Raw genomic sequence first — 20,292 nt, 5'->3', positions numbered from 1 at the left:
AGAGAGAGAGAGAGAGCAAACCAACGTCGTTTTTCAGCCAGAGAGAGAGAGAAAGAAAGACTGAGGGTTTTTGTGATCGGAAAAATCTCAGCCAGCGAAGAGCCGCAACCGTAGATTTTCCGGCAAAAAATTGTTCTTTCCTTCTCCGGCGGCGGCGATGGGAAGCGAGAGCAAGAACGTAGGAGTAGGAGCGCAGTTCCTGCCGGGGACGAAGAAGATGATACAGAGCCTCAAGGAAGTGGTGAACTGCCCCGAGGCTGAGATCTACGCCGTGCTTAAGGAATGTAACATGGACCCCAACGACGCCGTACAGCGCCTCCTCTCTTTAGGTTCCACTGCCGCCACCACCTTTCTTTTTTTACCGTTCGTTTTTGGATTAATCGCTTTTTTAATTTAATTGGAGAAGTAAATTCGGATGGCGTGGTTTGGGAATGAGGTGAAAAGTTTTGGTTCATTTTGAAGTGTTTGGTTGATGTGAAATTTGGGGGGGATAAGGAATAGAGGTGTGGTTTGGGCTCTGTGGTGTAGCAGGTTTTGACTGGGTACTACTTTTTTTATTTTAGTGAACAAGATAAAAATCTGTTCTGGCTTTAACATGTTGCTGTGGAATTTTGGATTTTTTTTTTCCTTTGTCAATTTTTTTTTTCTTTTTGCCGGGAGAATTGTAGTGTGAGGACTGAACTGTTGGACTGGATTGATCGTGTTGTAGTGACCTAATTTTTGAAATTTCTCCATGTATTGTGCCCGGTAGGTAGAATTGAAGAGAAGTATTGGACTTGAAGAGTTGAATGTTGCTTTTGAAATAATTTTTTGTTAGAAATAGTAAATGATTGCATTATCAGTAACAATTGAAGTAAAAGACCTTGTAGGTTGTGTTTGTCGATTTATTATTGGGACCTAGTGAGTTGAATCATCAGTATGTGCCTGTATTAGTTTAGTATGATGTTTCTTATAGTATGTTGAGTTCAGTTTTTATCTTCTGGGCGGATTCTTCTTTCACTACTTTTGAATTTAGTTACTCTTCAAAGTCATCATTGAATTAGTATTTTGCAATTGTGTAGATACATTTCACGAAGTGAAGAGCAAACGTGAAAGAAGGAAAGAGGTACCCTTGTGAAAGTCCACTAATTTCAAGTTTCTGCCTGTTCGATATTAACATTCTATCTTGTAGTGTGCAGCTTAAAGGGTTTTGGTTTTTCATCTACCTGTTTTATGCATAATGTGGGTTACCTTCAAAATTTAATGTTGATTACTTAGTTATCTCGGAAATGAGTTCAATAACTATTCTCTGCCTTGCACTTTCCAAAAGAAAGAAAAAAAAAAAGGAAAAAAACCTCTGTCTTGTGCAGCTAGTTAGTTATATATTTTTTTGGTGTCATGAGAATCTTGTTACTTTTTTTTTCTCTTCAGTATGTATGTTATCTATTTTAAGTTAGATCAAGTATAGTGCAATTGACATGATTATAAAAGCTTTCTCTTTTTATTCCACATTATGTTCTTTTCTTTATTTATATTGTATTAATGGTTCAGGATGTTTTTCAAAATTTTCAGATGAAGGACACACAAGAGTCTAGGCCGCGAGTTTACAATGGTGGCTCAAATCGTGGAGTTAGAGTTACTACCGAACACATTGCTGGATCGTGTGGATCAACTCAAACGAGTTTCAATGGTATATTGAACTTGTCTAGGGCTTGTATGGATAGCATAGTACGTGTTGCAGTATTGCATGTCTTAATTTCAAAGTTTTGTAATTCTTCTTTTAGAGCTTGGTAAAGCTGCATACAAAGGACAAAATGGGTTTGCTGCTCCTTCACCTCATTCTTCAAGTGTAGGAAGAACTACAAACCAGCAACCTTCATCTTACAGGCAAGTTCTACTATTAGATTCTAGCTTGTAATTTTCCCTCTTCTTTTTTTTTCTCTTCCTTAAAATAAACAAATCTAACAGTGGGAGTATGAGATCATAAGTTAGTGTGGAATTCATTTTTCTTTGTTGGGGTTCCCTTAGGGTACATGACGTAAAAATATATCTTTGTTGCGGTTATAAACTAGGTCTCTACAGTTGTAGAGCTTCTGACAGTGGTAGACAACTCCATACCATCAGGGAGCCAGTCTGCAAATGCATGGAGTTGGCCTACTCTTGTAGGAAGCTAGTCTACACCCTTAAGGGGGTTTATATGGATTTAATAATGTATTGTAGACTTCCTAATCTTTGTCTGCATTGATAAGGAAGCAATACCTTTTAGTTGGCTGATTTTTTGATAGCCTGATGATGGTTTAAAACTTTAAATTTTAGTAATGTTGCATGTTCAAGGGATTCGTTAGTGAGTAAAGACGGAGGAATGGGAAAATGATAGTGGATGAGAACCCCATCCTGGTTTGCTTTACTGAACGAGTGAAAGTTGTTTAATTGAATGGTGTAACTGAGGCAGGATTGCATGCTACATGTTCTTTAGTTTTGTTGTCGATACTATTGTCAAATCAGAATAGCAAACAGTCAATCTGTAAAATTAGTCACATTCTCTGCTGTTTATATAATTACTCATGTCAAATTATCTGTCAAAATCTGCTGCAGTGATTCTTTTAGTACTTCAACAGGGTCGGGTGATGCCATCTCTGCATCCGTGCAACCTTCTCCTGGAAATCAGTCTGCTTGGTCGACCACAAGCTCCGGACATTTTTCAATGGCTGACATCGTCAAAATGGGTAGGAACCCCAGCAAGGGCTCACATATATCATCTGAGATGTCATCTTTGCATCAGGATGCTTTTGAAACAAATTCGTTTAATCACAATGTGGGATCTTCCCAAAATTCTGGCGATGCTGCTGGACAGAATGCTTTCCGTGATGAGTGGCCTGTGATTGAGCAGCCAGTGGCTGCTAGTGGGTCATCAGCTTTAAATGCAAACGTGGAGGCGCATAATAATAGGTCTAACTCGTATTATAATGAATCCAGTATGCTAAGGGATTACCAGCCAGATAAGGTCGAAGTTTCAGAGGTGGGTTTCAGTAGTGAAAACCATAGTTCTGACCATAATGCGTCTGGTAGAGTGAAGATTGTTGATGCTTCTGGTGGGCGATCTCATCGTGTTGACAATTTGTCTTCTAATTCAAGTTCTTATGGCTCTCATAGACGTACAAATGAGAATGAGGAAGGTAATGATTCTGGTTTCATGTTTCACCCATGAAACGTTGCAACTGTTTCTCTATCTTTTTTGAAGATCATTGTTAATGACTTGATGCTACAACACAGAAACAAACATAATTTCTGTCTACAATTGACTTCTTTTTTCATATATAATGATAATATTTATCAAGCATGATACATAATGTGATAGGTAATTAGTGCAGAATATGAATATGGATACTGGATGAAATATTAAAATGCATGATTCATCTCGTGCTTGTTTGATTCGAGTTATATCATCCTAGATTGAGCAATACATGTCAACCTACTAGTCTCAGTTTGTATTTTGGTGGGCCTATAGTTTCACATTTTTTGGCTTTTTTTATTGAGATACTTTAACCAACCTCGTAAGGCTTTTAACTTGTGTGCTGATATGCCCAGTCTGTTGCCTTTGTAAACTGTTAAAAGTTGTTGTCATGCTAAATGCTCATCATTTTCTGATACCTTTTATTAATAGTTTTTTTTTATTGTGAAATTCAGGAAAAGCATATTCAAATCAGTCTGTATCTGATGATCTGGCTGTATCATCAGCTACTATAAACATGCAGCAACTGAGTCTAAAAAACGATGAGCCCGAGGATCAGTGTACAGTAGTCCTTCCAAATAATTTGCAAGAATTGGCTGCTGATTGCTCACATTTGAGTTTTGGCACTTACAAATCAGGCAATAATTCTGCTTCAAGGCCGCAATCCTTCCAAAATGACTTGGGAGGAGCCTATGCAGGAATAGATGCTTCATTTTCCGGGCACTTGGATACCAGGCATGAGTCTTTCTCTCAGTTCCTATGATATTTCAGCTGTAATGTCTCCTAATGCCTTGGATTTTCCCTCCATGCAGAAATTCAGGGTACAATCATGATGAGCTTCGTGGATCCTTATACGACAATGGGAGAGCAAACATAGATGCTAAATATTATGATTTTTCTCTAAATTCACAGCCTGAGCTAGCAAAACACGATATCCTTGAAGCTCTAGGGCATAAAGACTTCACAGCTCTACCTGATTTTAGTTCTGACAACATCCTAAGAGCAGGTTCTGGATTGTCTTTTGCAAGGGAAGAACCAAAATTCAGAAATATTCCACCTCTTCAAAGTGATATGGTAAATCATAATAACCATTTCTGCATGGTATATAGAGTTAATATTCTTCAAATTGATTATGGATGTTGTGTCTGCTCCTGAATTAGTTATAGGGTTCTTAATTGTTGTGCACACTGGAATCACGTATCTAGACCTAGGTTAACATATTAGATGAATGGGAGTAGAATAAAGTATTGGAAAAAGCTGTTTCCATGCGATGGACCCATGATTTGTATTGTTTGTCAAGTCATTTGCTGTTTAAGGCATTGCCTCAAAAAACTGACTATACTTGTTGGCTCTGAGAAGCTTATATTGGCCTCAGTTTTCAATCTCTGATCTGCTGGAAGTTGTAGCATTTGATATTTTACCTCAACCTATGTGTCACCGAGTCTTTACGTATCAAATGAGATTCCATAGAACTTACAAGTCAAAAATAGTCTGGTGGAGGTGACCTACCTCCTCATCCTGACCAAGACTGTCCTTCGAAGAAATTAACATCTAGGTGTAATTTTCTATAGCATTTATTTATGCTGACCATTTCTATATATTAAGCAGATTTAGTTACTTAACAAGTTGTCTGTTTTGTGGTATTTGGGGTTTCGTATGTAATTTCATTTGCAATTGCGTATACCCATCTGACCGCTGGTGTAATTTGTTCTGATGTTTCACCTTGTTAATAGATAACCTTACTCTGTCTCCATTATATGCAGTTCATATTCATCATGGTTTATCTTGCAAATTTTAAATTATTCATCTTATGCATAAAAGAAATTCTTTTGTGTCAAAATGATCTTCTGCGAATTCTCTTACTCTATCTAGATCTTCTAAAACTGCAATGATGTACTTTATTTTTTTACACAAAAAATTCTGCAGGCATATTCAGATTCTCTGCCAAGCGATTTTTTGGAGTCAACAATTCAGTCTTTAAGAGGTTCTGATCTTCCATTCTCACAGTTGTTGGGGACACCATCAATGCCTTCAAGATACAGCAGTGCAGCTTCATCTGTAAACACTCCAACCATTTCCATGTCTGAGGTAAGTAATGAGCGATCCGCAAGTGCATCATATCCATGTGATGTGTATGCTCCAGTAAACTGGATTCCGGATTATTGAACCCTTATTTTTAGACCCTAATAAAGGTCCTGTCCAATTGCAATGTTTCAAAGACTTAATTAAATATGAGCATGCTGATATTTGTGGCCATTAAATCATACAGGCTCTGAGACCGGGTGCCTTGCCTTTACCTGAGGCATCCTCTGTGCTTCCTCAGCACCTTACCGCTCGGTCATACTCTCAACCTACTTACGAACAAATAGCAAATATTATTGGCTACCCCTCCCCACCTCAGAGCTTCTCACGTACACCGTCAGCATTGCAGCAAGCATATGCAGGTGGTACTGGCCTCCATCAATCTGTGGCAGGCATGGAGTACAGCTTCCCACAGCACAGGAATGGTGCCTCAATAAGCAGAGTGCCGCCATCTGCTGCTGCTGGTGGCCATGGGAGTTTTGGGACCTCTACAAATGTCCATGGCAATTATTTGCATAACTCATCTGTTGCGCCGGTCAGGGACTATGATGATGTGTTTCGTTCTCAATACAAGGATGGAAACCACTTAACCCCTCTTCACCAGGTACAGTTCTTCTATGTAGCTGTTACCAAGTAAAAGTATTCAATATCGACTCGTTTCTTCTCTCATCTCACATCTACTGTTTATGAAAATGGTGTTAAAGGATTTGCAATTGGTTGTAATGTCACAATTGTTGAACCGATTGATTATTGATACTGATGAGTTTTTAGTGATCATTGGTGCATCTTATGCATATCACAAATTTTCTCTCTTGAAGTATCAAAAGTCTTGTTTGCTGTGTTGTTACATGGATCATATTTGATAATCTTAATACCTCTTTTCTAAACTACTCTTTGCTGTGGCCACCAGAGTCCGAGAACATTATCTTCCGTTCAAGACAGTGCATATAACAACTTGCTTGGGCAGAATCAACAGTATGCAGGATATCGACAAGAACAGGCTGGACAGGTTCCTTCACAATTGCAGCATTATGGATCCATGGGATACCCTGATTACTATAATTCTCAAATGGGCATAACACAAGAACGTCAACGTCAAAGCCTCAATGAATCACCCTTTGCTCCAGGTATTCCAGACTTGTCGCCTCAGCAGTTGCAACAAATTTGGCAGCGGACGTACTAATTTTTGTTTGTCGGTCATTTCTTTTTCCCATCGGGGGTGTAGTGAGTTTGGAGTTGGCAAAGTAGGGGTGTTGCTATAGTTCAGAATCACGGTGGTTCTGGCTAGTTGTCCAATTGTACATACTCTGAACGGAGAAGTTATTGTTTTGTGCCTTCTGCCCTAATGTTGTATTCTACGAAACTGTGTTGGGGCAAAATTTTTGAATCAATGGGACAGCTTGCCAATTTTAATTTTTTCTAGTGAAAGGCCGTCTATCTTCAATGTGTTGTGCTGCACTTAAAAGCCCCTGAACATGATCCCTCAGCTAAAATTGCATGAGGGTAAATGTTGGTAGTGTAGGTTAAAATTTACTGACCTGTAAGATTTGTGAATGATTTAAGTACAATACATGCTATATCTGACTCTGTTGGTGAAGGCAATTGACATGAAGGAGAAGTTGGTTTGGAGTTAGGCAGTGATTGTGACATTGGAGTTTGATAAAACTAGTGATAATTATAAGGTTGGTATCACTTAAACATCTCCTAATCCTGGTTCATTCTTTCTGGTTTGCTGATAAAACTATTGCCACAGATGGTGCTATATATACTCGCGTTCTTGATGCAGCTCATGGTGATTCTCTGGTTCTTATTGCGTGTATCAGAAAATGGCAGGAGGTGCAGATCTTACAGGACCTAATGTTGTGTCTAAAATTTCCATCGACCGAACCCAAGATGCAGATAAAGGTAATAATCACCACAGGCCTAGCATTGATGCATTACTTATGGCACCAAAAATACCAAAGCCAGTGCAACCAGTTTCTTCAGCATCTGAGGGGGAGACAATCAGGCGACCCCGTGGCAGGCCAGCGGGTTCTAAAAACAAGCCAAAGCCGCCTATCATTGTCACCCGCGACAGTGCTAATGCACTTCGTGCACATGCTATGGAAGTGAGTTCAGGCTGTGATGTGAGTGAAAGTTTAACCAACTTTGCAAGAAGGAAACAAAGAGGCATTTGCATACTGAGTGGAAGTGGTTGTGTAACCAATGTCACACTGCGACAACCAGCTTCCTCCGGAGCCATTGTGACCCTCCATGGCCGTTTTGAGATTCTGTCATTGCTCGGATCAATCTTGCCTCCTCCTGCCCCTCCTGGGATTACAGGTCTAACCATCTACTTGGCTGGGGCTCAGGGGCAGGTTGTAGGTGGGGGCGTGGTAGGTGCACTTATTGCTTCAGGGCCTGTTGTGATCATGGCTGCCTCGTTCATGAATGCAACATTTGATCGTCTTCCACTGGATGAAGATGAAGTAGCTGCAGCTTTACAGAACCAACAATACCAAAACGGTCGTCACCACCACCTGGATATGTCAGATTTTTATGGACTTCCACCAAATCTGCTCACTAATGGTAATGTGCCTCCTGAGGTTTACTCCTGGGCATCTGGCCGAAATATGTCAAAGACATAAAACATGAATGCACTCATTGCAGCAACATGTCACCATTAGTATCTGGCATTACTTCATATGTATTTTTACATGTAATTTTAACAAGAGTTTGTATCTTCATCACATACCCTTTAAATGTTGGGTTTTCAATGTAACCTAATTAAGTATATACATCATGTAAGGAGGACAAGAATGGCTTCTAATAATTTGATTTTTCCATAATCTGATAGGCAGCAAGTTCAGCATAATCTGTTGCATTTCTTTCCAACATAAACCCCAATCCATTCAGTAGTGAATAAATCTCTGGGGCTTTCTGATGCAGCCTTCCACCAGCTATAAACTCATGAACCTCTCCATCTACTTCGATCAAACTACATCCCGGTTCTTTCTCAATCTTCTGCCCTTTCATTGAAAGCCTTTCACGCATTGCTTCCTCAAATTGACTAGAGGCAGCATAAACATTTGACATTAACACATAACCACAACAATCACTTGGATCCAACTCAATCACATGCTTTGCAGCCCGCTTAGCCATCTCAATGTCTCTGTGCTTCCTACAAGATGAGAGCAACGAACCCCAAATGATCGCGTCTGCTTTTAATGGCATACCATCTATGAGCTTCTCAGCTTCTTCAAGAAGTCCAGCTCTGCCTAACACATCCACCATGCAACTATAGTGCTTAATGGATGGTGCAATCCTATATGTTTCTCTCATTACTGAAAAGTACTTCCTTGCTTTCTCCACCATCCCCGAGTGACTGCATGCGGTTAGAACACCAAGAAAACTGACATCATCAGGTACAAAACTCGAAGATTTGAGCCTTGAGAATAGCTCAATTGCTTCTTCTTCACAACCATTAGTGGCTAACCCCATAATGATGGAGTTCCAACAAGATAACCCTGTTCTAGGAGCTGCCTCAAACACATGTACAGCTTTTTCAATGCTTCCACATTTGGAGTACATATTAATGATAGCTGTTACAACAATGGGATTGAGCTGAATATGATTTTTCCTTATATATTCATGAATCCACTCCCCTTGTCTAATTGCTCCTAATTGAGCTGAAGCATTCAACAGGCTCACCATTGTAAACTCACTAGGCTTAATCTTCTGCTTCTGCATTTCACCAAAAAGATCCAATGCTTCTGTGTACATTCCATTCCTAACAGATCCACCAATCATCGAATTCCATGAAATCGAATTCCTTTGAGGCATTTTATCAAACAGCCTTCTAGATTCACCGACTTCACCACATTTAGAAAGGCCCATTATCATAGAATTCCAAGCCACAATGTCAAACTCCAAGTCTTCATCAAACACTCTTCTTGCTTCACTCAAAAGGCCACAGTTTGAGTACATATGTATGATGGTGTTCCTTACAAACTGGTCACTTTCAAGACCCAACTTCACAACTCTCCCATGAAGCTGAGCTCCATCATGGGCAAGCCCGAGTTGAGCATAAGCCTTGAAAACTGAAGGGTAAGTCAACCTTTGTGGCTGGACAGTTGAAGTGACCAACATGTCGATGAAAAGAGAGATGGCAGCTTCAGGGTTTGAGCTGTTAGAGAAACCTCTAATGATGGTGTTCCAGATGAAGAGGTTTGGGTTGTGGATATGTCTGAAAACCATGTAGGCATAGTTGATGTCTCCGGCTGGGGAGGCACAAAAGGCCAAGACACGGCTGGCGGCAACAGTGTCATTGGCTAGGCCAGTTTTGATAAGGTGGGCATGGATTTTCTGGAGGTCTTTCATGTTGGTGCATTGGTTTTCTAGCATGAAGAGGTGTGGTTTGTCTGAGATGAATTTGGATATTGAGGTTGATGAAGTGAATGAGCAACAACATGGTGTCATTTCTTGTGGCTCTTGTTTTCTGTTATCTGAGTCTTCTATCTCTAACCCCTTTCATATGAAACTTGCAGAAGAGTGTGAAAACAGAAGGGAAACATGGTTGCATTTCAAAAGTATCTAATCTTTGCCAACAATATTTCGTCGGTGAAAATACACAAAAACTATATGGAAATGTATACTTTGGATCATATCGATTTTGTCTATATAATTGATGAAAAATTCAAGATTTCGGTGATCATTAGCTAGTGTCAACGATGGAAGTTTGGAATCTCATCAAAAAAAAAAAAAAACGATGGAAGTTTGGAATGAGATTGTGTCACACTAAGCAAAACCAAAAATTGTGTTTTGTATTTGAATCGCAGTAAGCCCTCAATTTTTTGAGCCGGCGTAACCTGATAAAAGTTCATGATGTATAGATTGTATTAAAAACTTGTTAAATCTGTTCCAAACTGCTCAGTGTCACTAACTAAAAGCTACAGATATGTGCAGAGTCTAAGATGTTTCAAAAATAAACTTAGGTGCGGTAGTATAATGTTTTTCAATGAAGATGTTTATGATGGCTGCAAAGAAGGGAGAAGGCTGAATCTTAGCCTCCCAATAATTTTATACTCTATAGTCTCAATCAAAAACATTCCCATTAAATACTACTGGGAGGGATTATGGGAGTAACAATCAAGAACTGCCTTTCTTTAGAACCAAAGCATAAAGCAGAGACTAGCGTTAATAGATTATACACAGTAGGTATAATTGGACTTCAATTGGTCAAAAGTGCATGCTTAGGATAGGATTCTAGCCACTCCACTTTAAGGTTCATTTCTACCAATTCAGTTTACTTTGTTCAAAATTCAAAATATGGTACTCTAGATACAGATACAGATCCAGAATACAAACACTAATCAATAATCAAAATGGCAATGAAAGAATAAGCATAGATGCTAATTAAGAGTGTGGGCAAGTTGTCACATACGAGTAGAGGAGGAGGTTGGCTTGTAAGCTAACACATGAAACGAAATGTGGTTGCTTTCCCTACATGTAAGCTACCAACTGACTGCAGGGTCTAGAACCATGTTTAAATGAAGATTTGACAAGTTAAAATACTCGAAAATAGAATAAAGAAACTACGTACTCTAATAAGAGTTCACGATTATTTGGTTTAGTGATGTAAATTTTTCCTTCGAAATTAGGATATCTTAAAATTGATTCAACAATGACAGACTGAAGTTGCTGCATAATTAAGAAAGAAAGAAAAAGAAAAAAAGCAGCAAGAAAGAAAAATGTTCATGCTTGTTGCTTATCCAGTAGGTAGTCACACTACAAAGCCTTGAAACAAAATCATCCCAACCACAAACAGAACCCAATAGGAAGAAGAGACAGACTTTACTAAAGAAATGTTGTCTCTTTCAATAATCTGCAGGGCATCTAGACAAGAATTTGGGCACCCAAATACAGATTTACTTTGACAAATTGCTATTATCAAATCCATCATTTTGAGATTTATATGTAATAACTTGAACAAAAACTCGCAACGAAAGTGTATAGAATGACAAATTGATTGTGTGAATAACATTGTCCATTATGTGAGTATTGGTTTTGTATTAGGTAATTTGATTCATAGACCATTAAAGTAGCCATGGATTAACTTATAGAAACTGGCAAGTTAATCATGTGATCAAAAAACAATTTGGAAGGCTCTAATCTCTCCCACCAAAACTAAGGTAATTGGAAAATGGAATATGGCTACCAGATTCATTGGTATCAAACAACATAAAGGAGTGTGAGAGAAAACAGAGAAAGGCAAAATGAACACATCACCACCATCATTACAACCATCACTAACCAGCCCACAGATCAAACCTAAAATCCAAACATTTCTCTCTCTCTTTACCTTTTTCTTCAACCTTCTTCCCTTCCCCTCACTTTTCCCTCCTTTTTGCACCCTCCCTTTGCTTGCACCTCCCCCTACATTGCACTAACAACCCATCTCTCTCCCTCTCCCTCTCTCTCTCTGGGTTGCACTTCCTTTAAAACATATATATCTATATTTTAAGTACATGAGAATAGACAAAGAGGTACAAAAACCCCTTCTTTTCAACAACATCCTTCATACTTCTCCAGTTCAATATATATCTCCTTCTCTTTCTTTCTTTCAAACCAGAGGAAAGTAGGACTGGCTAGATTGATCACCTCTACCCAAAAACCAGAAGAAGCAGAACAAGAAGAAGAAGAAGAAGCAGGAGGCATCAAAGAAGAAGAAGAAGCAGGAGGCATCAAAGAGAAGAAACAGAGGTTGGTGATGATGATTGGTGGAAGGTTTAACTATGGTTTGATAGTATTCCTGATCCTATTGGGTCATTTCTTCTGTTCAGGTGAATTCCTTTGTCTTGATTTGAACTTGGTATTGCTTCTTTACAGTTATATTTGGATTTTCTTTCATATCCAATGTGACAGCATCTCTCATTTTCTTTTGTTAAATAATAGAATGTGGCAATAATCCTATTAGCTTCTTTATCTTTTCCCTTGTTTCTTTCTGTCTTTGACAATGAATTTTTATTCCTTAATAATCCACTTCACATCAACTTTCGGCTACCAATAAGAATCTAGCTATGTGTTCTTTGAGAATCTAGTTTTTGAGTTGATTTGACTAATGAATATGCAATTTTCTTGCTCAGAAGAAATTGTTCTGGATTCTTAAATGAACACGAATGAAGTTTCATATCAAATCATTGCAAGCATAATTCTTTCTCTTATATTTTTCTTCTAGTTTTAAGAATTAAGGTAAACGTATTTTTTGCCTGCATGACAAATTTCATTTTGAATCATTATATTCCTTAAGATGACTATTTATCCTCCAAATTTCGGTTTCTCCCTCTTCCTTTCTGTTTTCAGAAGCAGGGTTAGAGTACTAGTTTTTCAAATTATCAATGATGATGTTTTGATGTTCATTTGAATCTTCTCCCTTAGCTTTTGCTTCTATGTATGTTTGACTAATCTTTATAGTTCTATTGTCTTCCTCAAAAGTTCAAGAAGAAAACTTTGATTGCGTGATTACTGTTAGGGATAAATTGTTGAGCTGTTTTTGGTACCCATATAGCAGAAGCTCAACTTTCTGGCTTTCTGGTTTGAAACTATTTTATAGGGTATGATGTTGTTTTTGAAAATGGGAACAATACAGATTTGGTGCCACTGTTGCCATGTTCAAAAGTCACTGAAATGACTGAACAGAACAAATAAAGATTACCTTTAGTTGTCATTTCTAGTACAGGTCTGAAGGTGAGAATCATAGAACAAAGCCAAGAAGACAAACAGCTACATGTTACTACTTCAATTTCCACAACCCAGAAAGACATCACAACTCCAATAACCACAGTTCCTACAATAACTCCCACCAATCCCACTTCATCAACTCCAATTATGAACCCCACTTCCACACCAGACTCAACCTCACCAGTTACTACAATTCCCTCTTATAGTACCACAACATCTTCTACTTCTGCAAGTTGGTGTGTTGCTAGCCCAAGTGCATCACAAATGGCATTACAAGTTGCCTTGGATTATGCTTGTGGCTATGGTGGCACTGATTGTTCAGAGATTCAGCTTGGTCGAAGTTGTTACAACCCGAACACTGTCCGAGACCATGCTTCTTTTGCATTCAATAACTTTTATCAGAAGAATCCAGTTCCAAATAGCTGCAATTTTGGTGGCACTGCTGTCATCACCAGTACTGATCCAAGTAAGACACCACCTTTAGTTTTTGGCATTTTTTAATTTTCTTTTACGAGACAGTATAGTGTTATGTTAGACCGCTTGACATGTTATGTTGCGAGAACCATTAAGGAAGTACATCCTTGTAAGAAATATAGTTCGATGAACAATTTTGAAACACAAAAAAATGCTAGAAATCTGACTCTGACCAAAGAGCATTACCTAATGCTTTAATGCAACTTAATGTCAATTCCTTTGTTCTCACCCCTTTATTTTTCTTGATTCCAACAATCTGTTTAGGTACTGGGACATGTCAATATCCATCCACAAGGTAACCCTCCCAACTCTGCTTACTTAAGTTCTCCCACCACCTATCTAGTGAGAAAGATCAACTTTCTTATTTGTATATCTGCAATGGTGCAGCACAAGTTCATCGGTTTTGAACACAACAAATTCAAGTGGCTCAACGGTTTTCGGTGCAGTACCTTCTGGTCCTTCTACCTCCTCAGCAGCTGCTGCTGCAAATTTGCATAGCCTGCGAAACTTGTTCACCATGATGTCTCTGATGGTGGTTCTAATCGCTTAAAAAGGCTCAAGTGGACTTCCCAAACTACAAATTTGGGGGATAGAATGTAGTATATATATGGGGAGGTACATATTTACATACTAGTGTCTTGTTACAATGAGATACCTCATGGAATGGATATATCAATGAGTTTCTTATTGATGAGATTGGTGAGAGACCTTAGAAAAGGAGATAAAGCAAGGTGGGAGTGTGATGGTTCTTGTAGAGGTAGCAATTTAGCAGCTGCCAAACCTAAGGAAATGTTGTAATTACTGGGAATAGAAAATTTTGACAGGAACTTATTAATGTGCTGTGACATAATTGTGTGTAGTTTGACTAGTATCCTCTCTCAATGTCCCAATTGACCAATTATATGTATGGTAGAAGTAAAATTTGGGCTTGGGCATTTCTCTGTTGGGTTTGGGTCTGGGTTTCTGCAGAAGATGGGCGTCTAAAACTCTAAATATATTGTTGAGTTGACACTACATGCAACATATGCCCTTACATCAACATTTGATTGTAGCCTAAACTTGGAAACTAAACATAAAACAAGATTAACATTTGATTGCAACTATAGTCTAAGCTTCAAATTATCCTTAAAACAAAGTGATCGATCGAACTTTGGCAAAACTACAAAATGCGTACTGCACAATGTGAAATCTAGCCAGAAAACAAAAGCTAAAACAAAATTAAGCAATAATTCCATACGCTAGTGATGTTTTTTTGATAAGAAACATAAGTTACATATGGTAGTGATGTTGCTCCTTTCAATCATTATACAAAAGCAATGATAGCACATGATATCTGGGCCTAACCATTTAGAAACCACTCGTTTTGCTTTCATCTCATATAATGCTTCAATCTTCTTGGTTTCATATCCATCGACCACTTGCTCATTTCCTCCTATAATTTCATGTCCTTCAGCTATGGTGGCTATAGAGGACCATCAATCCATCTTCCAACCCCTCATCGACAGAAAACCAATCAAAACAAACCATGACACAACTTCTGATGATTCCACATCAAACGTCGGAATTCTCATACGTTTCATTTCCGTCATCTTGGTCGGAATCCTCTCATTCTGGGCGAACCATGAAGCTTCTAAAGGGTTTGACATCACCGTCCTCAACAATGTCGCTCGTGACTCCCTCGCCGGCCAGCGCTTCCACCTCTTCTACGTCGCCAACGACAAAGTCACCCGCATCGTCCTCCACGCCAGCGACTTCATCGAACACCTTCTTTACCCTAGCGACGACGACATCCCCAAGAAGCAAGTAAACAGTGTCGTTGTAAGGCTCGTCAGCGTGAACCTAACAAAAGCCGTGGTGGAAAACGACCGTAACTTTGTGGTGAACATAAGCCCTTCGGTTATGGAAGAGGCCAACGTCGACCGTGCATTAGTGTCGGCGATACGACGTGGCATGGCGCGTGTGTGGCTTTGGGATGGCAGAGGGTCCGGTGCTCCGCCGGAGCTTGTGGAAGGCATGGTGGAGTACGTAAGGATGGCTGCGGAAGGGTTTGGTGGCCTGAAAAGTGATTTTTCCGTCCGAAATATACCGGCAGGTGAGGGTTACGCTTGGTGGGAGGACAAGGACCCTGTAGCCTTGGCAACTTTGTTGCGGTATTATGAAGGGTACAGCAAGGGCTTCATTCAACGGCTGAATAGAGCTATGAAGTATAAGTGGCATGATGGGACGGTGAATGATGCACTTGGCATGCCATTACAAAATATATGTGGTGAATATAATTTTTCCAAGGCCAGTTATTGAGAGTTGATGGTTTTAGATTCAGGTTTTCTATTGTAATTGTTGCATGAATATACTGTGCTTTCTATCTTGCACACAGACAAAAAATTGTGGTGTGGATTATGGTGGAATCACATGGATATGATACAATGCGTCGATCAAGTAGATAAGGTCGTGTTTTGGTTTGCTCTGTGTCCTATTTGCACAAAAGGTTTGTTTTATACAATATGGTATCACAAATTCACAATGCCAATCGAGTCTACAAACCAAGGAATCGAAGGCCTTTGTTTTGTATATATGGACTTGAATAAGCTCCTCGAGCTTGGTTCAGTCGCATTGAGTCTCTTGTTCCTTTCTCTTTCTCAGTCTCTTCTAATGATGTTTAACCATTGTGATTCGACTCTTAATCTGAGAGAATAGCTAGATGGCCATCTAATTGACTAGAGTTCTCATTGTTTTTCAAGTTCTTCTATAAGGAAGTAGTATAGCTAGGTAAGAGTGCCGCAACCAATTCTTACTCTTTTTTTCTTTTTCTTTTTGGAATAGGACTGATATGGTTGTCCTAATCCCTTAGTTAATGAAACCGTTGAATACAATAATGATGAAAACATGATGCCTAAATTAATTTGTAGTATAAAACTCGTGAAGAGAATCTCTTAAATAATAATGTCAGTGAGCCGTGATCTGGTTGGTTAAGATGTTAACTAACAACTTTGAGGTCATGAGTTCAAATCATTGACATATGTAGAGTGTGTGAGTTATTTAATAAAAAGTTTTTAAAATAAAAAAAAAATCTCTCAAATAATAATAATAATAGTAGGAGTCTTCACTACTACAATGTACATATCCAAACATGCACCTAATGTCATATCGACTAAGAAATGTACGTGGCGATGTTACTGGTGAACCTTGTAAATTATCCATGTTAAATCTAGTGGATCGAAGGATCAATACTCAAACTTTCTTTGCCGCAAAGAGTTCAAATTATTTATGACTTTGCATTTATAATATCATTCATTTCAAGAAACAGATCCAAATCTCAACCTTCGACAACCAGGAGTCCAACACCATACAATAATATATGCATGACAAGGAGGCTCGGGGGCTCTGAGTCTATCTCTATTTCTGTATATATATGCATGTAATGAATACAGTAATAAATGAATAGCTAGTCCTCGATCTCGTAAACGACCGAAAACAGGAAAAAAAAAATATGATGAAGAAGAAAGACAGGTCGTTCATCCACAATAGTTTCTAAACAGACTGCAAACTTTCTTAGCATATTCACGGAGAACCAAATAAAGAAACAAATAGAGTTTGATACTTCCAACTGCCTATACCTGGACCGATTCAAGATCATAATTCACTGAAAACACAAGCTTAATTAGTTATAATTTTGCAGGTTAAGCAGTTGGGGCATGAAAACAGAATGAAAATTGAATATTTATTTCCTTTCAATGCATAGCTTGATATATAGTTTGGTAAAGTTAATTTCTTCACCAAGACTTGATGACATGGTTTGCTTCATGTCATATTCATGCATGCATAAGAATAAATATCAGAACAAGATTTGAGTGAGAGAGTTCGTGCATGATCTTTTCGATCAATGGAATCTATTCACCCTTTTAAAAAAAAATATCAGAACAAGGAAAGAATGTGTATCATTTTAGCAACTGAATAATAAGGATACATAATTATATATAGTAAAATAGATACATTTCCGATCACAACCACTAGTGGGATCTAACAAAAAATTACCATATACGTGTATATATATGGTATCCTAGCCTTAATTAAAAAACAAAAGAAAAAGAAATATAGTCAGTTATATTGATAAACACTTACAAATGGTTCCCTAGCTAATTCTTCCTCTTACTATCACTGACTATTCCTTCATTCCCAGCCAGCATCAAATACTTGTCCTTCCTTGTAAGAGTGGTACACTCAAACCCCAAAGCATCACCCAGCTTCCTCTGTATATAATTCGCAACTTCACAGCTCGATTTTCCACCAGCACAAGTCAGCTCTTTTGGTAACTTGCCTAATATTTCAACATAATACACAGGTCTCGGGTTCATCAAGAAGAAAATAGGATCCAGACATTTGAGCCCGCTGGCTGTAGTCCCATAGAACATACTCACCTTCGTGTTGACAGCCACAGGCACAATCTCATCAGCCAATTCAGCAAACAGTGAACTAAACCTCAACAGATAGGGCTCTCTACATGTTGTACCCTCAGGACACACCACCAAGTCACCTTCACTAAGCAACTTGTTCATGGTTTCTCCATCTTTCTTCCTGTCTCTTGTTAACCTCACTGTCCTAATCGGGGCTATGACCTCCGACATTTTGCTTAGGCTGTATGTGACAGCGGTCAAGGGCTTGGCAAGAGATGTGCTGAGGAAAACTGGGTCTAGAAGTGTTCTGTGGGTACATACATAGAGGACTCCTCTATTTTCATGGTCTGATTTTGTTGAAGTGTCTAAACCCTTGACAGATAGATTCAGACCAGTGCAGGTGGCTAAGAAGAGTGCAAGTTTGTAGGGAAGGAAGATACCCACTGAGATTCTGAATATGGCTATGACTATTCCAATTGGTATCCACAAGAACATTGAGAGAGTTGCTAATGGACTAGGTAAGAAAGCTAGCCTTCCATCATGGAATATTAAGGGCTTGGGGTATCTGTGCCTTGGCAACACTGATGAACTACTTGAATTGCTCTTGCTGTCATCCCTGTTCACTACATAAGCTTCCTGTAACAGTCAGTTAATCACACAGATAATTAGTTAACTAATTTATATCAATAACATGTTAAATAATTAATTGGCATAATATAAGCATGTTCTAGATTAAAAATATGTAACATGCATGACAGATATTTGGTGAGGACACATTAACTATGATATATTCATGTATAATTAATGGAAATATATAAATGATTATATTAAATTATTTCCCCACAGAAATGAATGGACCTGTCAGAATATATTTGTGCAACAGAAAAAACTTGAAGAAATATGAAAGAAGCCTGACCCATTTTTTTCTGTTGGGTCGTTATTTACTTATAAAGAAAGTTTCGTACATACATGTGTATATACTCTAGTTAAGCTGATGAGAAAGATCACCTAACTAAAAACTTATGGGGTTTAAGCCGGTTAGGTCTAGTTGCTAAACAGTTATTCGAAATCAATCTCTCTTTTCTCTTTTCCTGAAAAATGGAAAATAATCTTATTTGATCTATTAAGTAAAAGTTGTATGTGTATACCTTGCAAAGAGAGATGAAGAGATTATCATGGTGGCTTGAAGTTCCGAGTCCAATATCTGGTTTTCTATCACCAAAATGTTCCTTCAGAGCTCTGTGCTTCATAAGCAGACCAGATTTAGACAACAAACCAGTGAAGTAATGCCCAGAAGTGAGCAGCTCAGTTCCCTTAACATCATCAACCTCCAAATACTCCTTGAGGAACCCTTCCACCATGACTCTAGGGACACTAGTGAAAATCACCTTAGACCCAGTTGAAGCCAAAGCCTCATAGGCGTGAAGATTAAGATTTTCAAGATAAAACTTGGGCAACACAGCCCTTCCAACACTCTCCATTTGCTTAATCTTGAGCCCGCAAAAGGTTATGAAAATCATGACCCTTAATTGGAGTTCATAGTCCAAAACCCACAAAAAAGAGCATGACAGCAACAACAGAAAGGCTCTAATAATGCTACCACCTTCAAAAGCAACCAACATGAAGTAAGGAAACACAGAGTCTGATCTCAAAAGCCCTCCGAAAATGTCACAAACAAGTGTCTGGGACTTTCTACCAGTTATCTCACACTTGGCAATACTAGGGAAAGAAGGAGGTTGAGGTTGGGGGGGCTTATAGTTTCTGACTTTCCTTGCTGCTCTGCGACATGAATTTGCTAACAGCTGGTACCAAACCCAGTCTGCGAGCTTCAGAAGTACTATTGGGAGGACCATGGTGATCACAAATTAAGAAACGACAGAGACGAGAGAAGAAGAAGAAGAAGAGGAGAGACCTGGTTCTGTGAAGAAGAGGAAAGAATCCAGAAGGTATTTATAGGAATCCCATCGAAGATTTTGACTAGGGCAATTTGGTTAAGCCACACAGTTGGCATTAATTGCCACCTCAACAGTTTTCTAATCCCTTTTCTGTTTTCTTTCTCTTTTCTCTTCTGAATGGATCACCTCTGCAAGCTAGCTTCATCTCTTTCATATCATAATGGTTTTTTCTTATAAAACACACAGGTAGGTTGGATTATTGGTGAGCGCCTTAATGTGCATTTTTTCTTCTCCATCTGCAAATTTCAATGGCACGCATTGGAATGTGAGAAGGTTTTTAAGGATGATGAATATTGATGAGGGTAATTCTTGGTTATCCAAAAGGGAGGGTGTGACAAAGACAAACTAGGCAAGAACTTCACCAATGGGTTTTCATTTTCGCACCTAAATTAGTCCAGGAGGACCAATCCGTGATTCAGTTAGATAACCCATATACCATCTGATTTATTGACTTTTTTTA

General features: G+C 38.7%; 6 protein-coding genes across 6 annotated transcripts; 4 read left to right on the top strand and 2 right to left on the bottom strand.

Moving 5' to 3' along the window:
- The first annotated feature begins 34 nt into the window (after positions 1-34).
- Positions 35-6,507, top strand: LOC101307606. Its single transcript, XM_004303823.1, has 10 exons — positions 35-329; positions 1,062-1,105; positions 1,552-1,669; positions 1,764-1,866; positions 2,598-3,155; positions 3,667-3,946; positions 4,024-4,285; positions 5,138-5,299; positions 5,481-5,897; positions 6,204-6,507. The coding sequence occupies exons 5-10, from the start codon at positions 2,684-2,686 to the stop codon at positions 6,474-6,476; spliced, it is 1,866 nt and encodes a 621-aa protein (XP_004303871.1). The 5' UTR covers positions 35-329; positions 1,062-1,105; positions 1,552-1,669; positions 1,764-1,866; positions 2,598-2,683; the 3' UTR covers positions 6,477-6,507.
- Positions 6,508-6,663: 156 nt separating this feature from the next.
- Positions 6,664-7,920, top strand: LOC101314977 (putative DNA-binding protein ESCAROLA-like). Its single transcript, XM_004305785.1, has 2 exons — positions 6,664-6,975; positions 7,047-7,920. The coding sequence occupies exon 2, from the start codon at positions 7,120-7,122 to the stop codon at positions 7,918-7,920; it is 801 nt and encodes a 266-aa protein (XP_004305833.1). The 5' UTR covers positions 6,664-6,975; positions 7,047-7,119.
- Positions 7,921-8,098: 178 nt separating this feature from the next.
- LOC101314687 (pentatricopeptide repeat-containing protein At2g42920, chloroplastic-like) lies at positions 8,099-9,751 on the bottom strand. Its single transcript, XM_004305784.1, has one exon. The coding sequence runs from the start codon at positions 9,749-9,751 to the stop codon at positions 8,099-8,101; it is 1,653 nt and encodes a 550-aa protein (XP_004305832.1).
- Positions 9,752-11,719: 1,968 nt separating this feature from the next.
- On the top strand, positions 11,720-14,350 carry LOC101307318 (glucan endo-1,3-beta-glucosidase 2-like). The gene is made up of 4 exons (XM_004303822.1): positions 11,720-12,114; positions 13,011-13,478; positions 13,751-13,781; positions 13,874-14,350. The coding sequence occupies exons 1-4, from the start codon at positions 12,042-12,044 to the stop codon at positions 14,034-14,036; spliced, it is 735 nt and encodes a 244-aa protein (XP_004303870.1). The 5' UTR covers positions 11,720-12,041; the 3' UTR covers positions 14,037-14,350.
- A 591-nt stretch (positions 14,351-14,941) lies between these two features.
- On the top strand, positions 14,942-15,784 carry LOC101314400. The gene has a single exon (XM_004305783.1). It carries the CDS (start codon positions 14,942-14,944, stop codon positions 15,782-15,784), a length of 843 nt encoding a protein of 280 aa, XP_004305831.1.
- A 1,835-nt stretch (positions 15,785-17,619) lies between these two features.
- Positions 17,620-19,730, bottom strand: LOC101307029 (glycerol-3-phosphate acyltransferase 1-like). The gene is made up of 2 exons (XM_004303821.1): positions 19,026-19,730; positions 17,620-18,513 (listed from the first exon to the last, which is right to left on the bottom strand). Exons 1-2 carry the CDS (start codon positions 19,728-19,730, stop codon positions 17,620-17,622), a joined length of 1,599 nt encoding a protein of 532 aa, XP_004303869.1.
- Between the last annotated feature and the right edge of the window lie 562 nt (positions 19,731-20,292).

Source organism: Fragaria vesca, linkage group LG6, assembly GCF_000184155.1.
Source record: "Fragaria vesca subsp. vesca linkage group LG6, FraVesHawaii_1.0, whole genome shotgun sequence".
Taxonomy (NCBI): Eukaryota; Viridiplantae; Streptophyta; class Magnoliopsida; order Rosales; family Rosaceae; genus Fragaria; species Fragaria vesca.
The sequence above is the reverse complement of the archived record's forward strand: the minus strand, read 5'-3'. Positions and strand labels throughout refer to the sequence as shown.

Excerpts from the sequence above, each read along its gene's own strand:
- LOC101314400 (XM_004305783.1), top strand. The coding sequence starts at position 14,942 with ATGGTGGCTATAGAGGACCATCAATCCATCTTCCAACCCCTCATCGAC.
- LOC101307029 (XM_004303821.1), bottom strand. The coding sequence starts at position 19,730 with ATGGTCCTCCCAATAGTACTTCTGAAGCTCGCAGACTGGGTTTGGTAC. Across the intron at positions 18,514-19,025 it reads TCTTCATCTCTCTTTGCAAG|GAAGCTTATGTAGTGAACAG; the intron begins GTATACACATAC and ends TGACTGTTACAG.
- LOC101314977 (XM_004305785.1), top strand. The coding sequence starts at position 7,120 with ATGGCAGGAGGTGCAGATCTTACAGGACCTAATGTTGTGTCTAAAATT.
- LOC101307606 (XM_004303823.1), top strand. The coding sequence starts at position 2,684 with ATGGCTGACATCGTCAAAATGGGTAGGAACCCCAGCAAGGGCTCACAT. Across the intron at positions 3,156-3,666 it reads TACAAATGAGAATGAGGAAG|GAAAAGCATATTCAAATCAG; the intron begins GTAATGATTCTG and ends TGTGAAATTCAG. Across the intron at positions 5,898-6,203 it reads ACTTAACCCCTCTTCACCAG|AGTCCGAGAACATTATCTTC; the intron begins GTACAGTTCTTC and ends TGTGGCCACCAG.
- LOC101307318 (XM_004303822.1), top strand. The coding sequence starts at position 12,042 with ATGATGATTGGTGGAAGGTTTAACTATGGTTTGATAGTATTCCTGATC. Across the intron at positions 13,479-13,750 it reads CATCACCAGTACTGATCCAA|GTACTGGGACATGTCAATAT; the intron begins GTAAGACACCAC and ends CAATCTGTTTAG. Across the intron at positions 13,782-13,873 it reads TGTCAATATCCATCCACAAG|CACAAGTTCATCGGTTTTGA; the intron begins GTAACCCTCCCA and ends GCAATGGTGCAG.
- LOC101314687 (XM_004305784.1), bottom strand. The coding sequence starts at position 9,751 with ATGACACCATGTTGTTGCTCATTCACTTCATCAACCTCAATATCCAAA.